The sequence below is a fragment of the Microtus ochrogaster genome, linkage group LG7_11 (assembly GCF_000317375.1).
Source record: "Microtus ochrogaster isolate Prairie Vole_2 linkage group LG7_11, MicOch1.0, whole genome shotgun sequence".
Classification (NCBI taxonomy): domain Eukaryota; kingdom Metazoa; phylum Chordata; class Mammalia; order Rodentia; family Cricetidae; genus Microtus; species Microtus ochrogaster.
This window is the reverse complement of record NC_022032.1, coordinates 25,832,526-25,837,789: the sequence shown is the minus strand read 5'-3', so window position 1 is coordinate 25,837,789 and position 5,264 is coordinate 25,832,526. Positions and strand designations below refer to the sequence as shown.

General features: G+C 38.4%; 1 protein-coding gene across 1 annotated transcript in view; it reads right to left on the bottom strand.

Annotated features, from left to right (window-relative positions):
* Aga (aspartylglucosaminidase) overlaps positions 1-5,264 on the bottom strand; it is an 11,146-nt gene that overhangs the window by 3,794 nt on the left and 2,088 nt on the right. Inside the window, exons 2-6 of the mRNA XM_005362602.2 lie at positions 4,778-4,931; positions 4,109-4,221; positions 3,199-3,311; positions 1,230-1,341; positions 342-417 (exon numbers count right to left, since the gene is read on the bottom strand). Coding sequence (XP_005362659.1) covers positions 342-417; positions 1,230-1,341; positions 3,199-3,311; positions 4,109-4,221; positions 4,778-4,931 — 568 coding nt within the window. The remainder of the gene's footprint in view (positions 1-341; positions 418-1,229; positions 1,342-3,198; positions 3,312-4,108; positions 4,222-4,777; positions 4,932-5,264) is intronic.

Here is a 5,264-nt window from a genome sequence, read left to right as displayed (position 1 = left end):
ACACACACACTCCACTTCTGTTCCAGCCAGCAGAAACCCTCAACCTGGAGTGTACTACTTGTATACACTGGCTGCATTGGCCGTGTGCTGTGTGTGCTCCTTCAGCCCTGTGTTCAGGTCCCCGTCTCCACTACCACTTGACTGACATCACTACCAACTCAGGATTCAGACTAAGCCGACACTCCTGAACTCGGAAGCCCTGGCTGTGATGCTTGCTTTGGCCGGTCTCACATGGCACCATGCAGTTTTGCATTTGGTACCCTACAGCGGGCCTCGCATATGTAGCTTTACATTGGATACACAGCTGAGACGAGAAATCTGCTCTTGGGGGAAACACTAACCCAGGTATTTTGAATCTTAAACCATTTGTAGATGTGCCCGCTGCGGTATGCCCCGTCTTATGGATTACAACCATGCCTAGAGGTTAAAAAAAAAAAAAAAGTAAGTACCCAATGCTTCCTTTAAATATAGCCAAATAATGGATCAGCTGATGACTGCTGTGTTTGAGGGATGTTTATAATCCATCAACTCTATGGGATTGTGCTTTTATATACTTATTCTATTAAGAAAATAAAATATGTTCTCTCCTTAATTACAAGTAGGATAAAAGGAAAAATTAAGAATATTGAAAACTGTATCAGTGATATTATCCTACGTTAATGACTTGGTTTCATAGTTGAGTTGGCCAAAAAAAAAAAGCAAAGAAAAACAAAACAAAACAAAACAAAAACCCCAAACTCATCTTCTTACTCTTCAAATCTACCAGGTACTTTCAGTACATTTTCAAAGGCAATTCTCCCCCCAAATCATTCATTTTGATTAAGAGAACTTGTCAATAATATAGCTTAGAAAAATTTTTACAAGTCATTTTATATAATAGCAAATTACATGAAATAATCAAAGCATTAAATATTAACAATTTGATAATCTACAATTTAATAGTCAATGGATATTTGGTGTATTGTGTAATTACAAAACTTTATATAGATGCTAAAACAAAATTATATTTATATATTACAAGCATAAATTTGTATGTGTTTAAGATCATTATATATGTACATATGTGCATTTATATATAATGAGAGAAAGATACACATAAGAAGGGTGTATTCACTTGGCATTTAAAATAATAAAAGCTAGCCAACTTCTAGAACATTAATAAAAGTGAATATGAGCTACAGAATATCATAACTAAAATAATCAATAAAATTGTATAAAAAGTGAATTACCAATAGTATCATGACCATGGATATCCACTTCTTTTTCAACAGGACTGCCCTTCTCTAAGACACCAGATGGTTTGTAGGGTCCACAGTATTTTGAAGGATCTGGTATAACTTTCTGTAAACAGGATTCAAGTGTTTTGGTTAAAAGGGTATTTTAAGAATTGGCAAATAATTGTGTAAAACTGCTAATCACTGGTTGGAAACCAAAAAGACATCAGTAACTAAGAGCTCAAAAATTCACTTAATCTTACATGAAAACTGAGGATTCTCAAAATTGCATTCTATTGATAAGATAGATACAAGACAAAGATCAAGCCGATGGATGCCCTCTTTATATCCATGCAATCCTTAGAATAATGGCAGACATCAAGTTTTGTTTTTTTTAATTACATATTAGCCACAATGGAACAAGTACCTAGCCTAACCTTTATCGGTCACAATATGGTTCCCAGATGATAAATTCTGAGGTTTCAAGAAAAATCTGCTTTAAAAGCATGTTTACTTTCAATCTAGGTTTATAAGGTATCTAACTACAGACATATGGCATTGTCAGCTGTAACCTTCACACTTGAGAACTGCCCACTCAAGTTATAATAAAACAAAACAATGCTGCCCAAAATGTCATGTTGTAAGCATTTTATGAGTTTGTGTTTGGTACCTCACATCTTTGGCTCTCTTTAGCTTCCTGTAGCCTGCAAACCCTAGACTGACCCCTATGGGTGCAGCCACTATATAGTGGCTGTCTAAGACTCTTTTAAATCTTAAAAGTACAGGAATACACCAATACATTTAGATTGTCTGAACAGGTTGGTGTTAAGCTAAATACTTAATACAGGTTCAATACCCCTTATTTGAAAGGTTTCAGACTAGAAGTGTTTTGGATTTTTTTTTTCTTCAGCTTTTGGAATTTTTATATGTTCACGAGATATCTTATGAGTGGACAGATGTCTAAGCATAAAATTCACCTATGGTTTATGCCTATCTATATGATTAGTCTGAAGATTACGAATCTAGACTTTTAGTTGCACTTGTGATTTGATGGCAATTCCTTGAATGAAGCAGCACGGCCTTTGGAACTTGCACTATGGCATTTGCTGGTGCTGAAAGAGTTTTGCACTTCAGATTTTTAGGTTAGGAATGCTCATTTTACTCACACCTATAACACTCATGCACAAGGTTACCATGCAGCTGTTTTATGAAGAATTTTTTTTTTGAGCTAAACCCTGAAAACTTTGGTAATTAGGGTCTAAGGAAGAAACAGATTAGAGACTAAGAAATTCCAAAAAGGAATCTGTGTGGCGAATCTTCTGTGGAACAATCTTTGTACCCTGTAAATGTGTATTACTATCATTGGTTAATTTAAAAAAAAAAGACTGGCTTTTAGTTGGGCAGTAGAGATTGGGTGGGAGAGATGAACTAGAATTCTGGGAAGAAGGGCAGAGGCACTGGAGATGCAAGCAGAGTTAGAGGAAGGAGGATGGGTAGAATATGAGGTAGCAATCCACGAGCCATGTGGCAGAGGGTAGATGAGAAATATGGATTAATTTAAAATGTAAGAGTTATCTAGTAACAAGCCTGAGCTATTGGCTGAGCATTTACAATAAATAAGTCTTTGTGTGGATATTTGGGAGTGTTGCCAGCACAGGAAATCTCAGCCTACAAAAATCAAACTGATTTATGCTAAACTTCCTAGTAAAGAAAATTGATCCCACGAATGACAAACCAGAGACCTAGTCAAAATACGGGCAAAGTACTGCATATATTTCACCAGGATAATGTCTAAGAAATATTTTAGACTTTGGATCTTGTTTCATGAAAATGCAAGCACAACAATGTTGATGGTGTCTACTCCATTCATCACACACAGTGAACCTTCAATTTACAAATTCCTGCCAGAGAGCAGGAGTCATCAACCCCAGGGAATCACTCAGCATTTTCCATTTGCTTTTTCATGTTGAATTCACATACATACTCTCCAATAATTTGGCTGGCAATTCCGAGCAAGCCAGTCTGAATGAAGAGCTTTTGAGGCACCGGTAGATAAATTCTCATTGGTAAAACCCATACTTTCAGCAAACTTGGTGGCTGGAGATGAAAGAGAAAAGTATAAGCCCATGCATTTCTAAGCAAAACCATGCACTACTGGCATTCTGGGTCAGCCATCTCTCACATGGGGTACGGAAAGGCATCTGAGGAGGGTGGAACATGGGCTTTTTAAAGGAGTGTTTGGATGTAAGTAGTTTTTAGGGAGTCATTTCTGGATTTCAGCTTCCCTGTGTCTTTTCTATCACTGATCTATTGGAGACTTTTGGGCCGAGTGCACATTTCTGTTACTGTCTTACTTCTACCATCTCCCATTCCTACTCTGAAGCTTACCCCTGTCACCTCCAGAATTCTCTATCGCTCTAACTAGAGGAAAAAAAGAACCCAACAGACAAATGAATTCCAAAGACCAAAACACATCCTTCTCAGAGAGTCTGCAATTCTATTTCAAGCCTATTAAGGTTGCTTCATAAATCTATTTATCATTATATATTTTTTTATTATAGGCTACTTTATGACCTCTGCAATGGAACTTGGAAAGGACTCAAGGGACAGTGTAATAGGAGTCTCACACCTGTAGGAAGACAACTGATAGTGGCCCTGTTTCAATAGAAATCACTCACAGACAGATACTAACGTACTGTTCAAAATGCAGTCGAAAGACAAAGCAGGATTTAGAAGTAACCTATCCAGCTAACCAGACATGGAATAAAACAGTTGTTAATTTTAACTTGGATCTCCTTTGATCTCTACTTCACAGTGAGTTCTACATTTTTTTTTTTTTTTACAGTGAGCATAGACAAAAAGACTAGAACAAAATTTCAGTAGGTTCAAAATACCTGACTCCCCTACTAAAAGCGTGTGTGTTGTATGCTCCAGGACTTTCCGAGCCACTCCAATTGCATTTTTAATTCTTCTGAGGTCTCCTACTGCCCCCACATCCATAGCAGTGCTGTAAGGCAACAATACGGGAAGATTTACGGAAGGCATTTTCTGTTGGTACTTGAGCAGAAAAATTGCATTTCTCTAAGCAGCAATATGTGGAAGGCTAAAACTCCATCTTACCACAGAAGCGAAAACAACCCGTAAAGTTCATGGATTCCCACAGACAAAATTAAAGAACAGAAAGTCAATTTACTGAATATCTCAACAGTTTATTTTAAACACGGCTTTTAAAAGAGGCCTTCAGGCTTCAGGTTACTGAAGCCACAGCAGGTGCAGACGGCAGGTAAATCACTGGGTCAGGGGCACAGCTTTGGATTCTGGGCTTCTCATCAGCAAAAGCGACTTAACCACTTACTTTGCCGTGATGACCTACTATCAGGAGGACCTTTGGGTTTTGCTTTCTTTTTCGGGTTAACTCTTTGTGTTTAGAAAGGACAAGCATCATAAACGTGGAGTGGGCCACACTAAGGCAACCTCGCACCTCGTTCTCAGAAGACCGCACTCCTGAAGATAAGCCAGCCTGACATGAAAGCATAGAGACAGGTCCCGCAGAGTGCTCTTACCCATCCATGATCATGGCATCCAGGGTGGTTTCCCCAAGTTCATCGGGACTTCCTCCATAGCCTACTGTGCCATCACACTGCTCCCTCTCACACACAGCACAGCCATTCTCAACCGCATCCAGGGCAGAACCTCCAGACTCTAATGTCCGCCATGCTGTTAAATTCCAATAGGGCTCATTTAGAGGCATATATTTTTTCAACGTGAAATACAACAAGCCAAGAACATTTTGGAAGGCCTATTTAAGCTTTTTTTTTTCTTTAACATTTATACTATTAAGCCGAAATCTTAAATTATTTTATCAAATCGTACAAAAGTGCTGCAAGGAACTTAAAATGAGACAGACAAAATTATATCACTAGTTACTATTAAAAAGTCAAAGACTGGAGCAGAAGGGGGAGCACGAGCAAGGAACTCAGGACCGCGAGGGGTGCACCCACACACTGAGACAATGGGGATGTTCTATCGGGAACTCACCAAGGCCAGCTG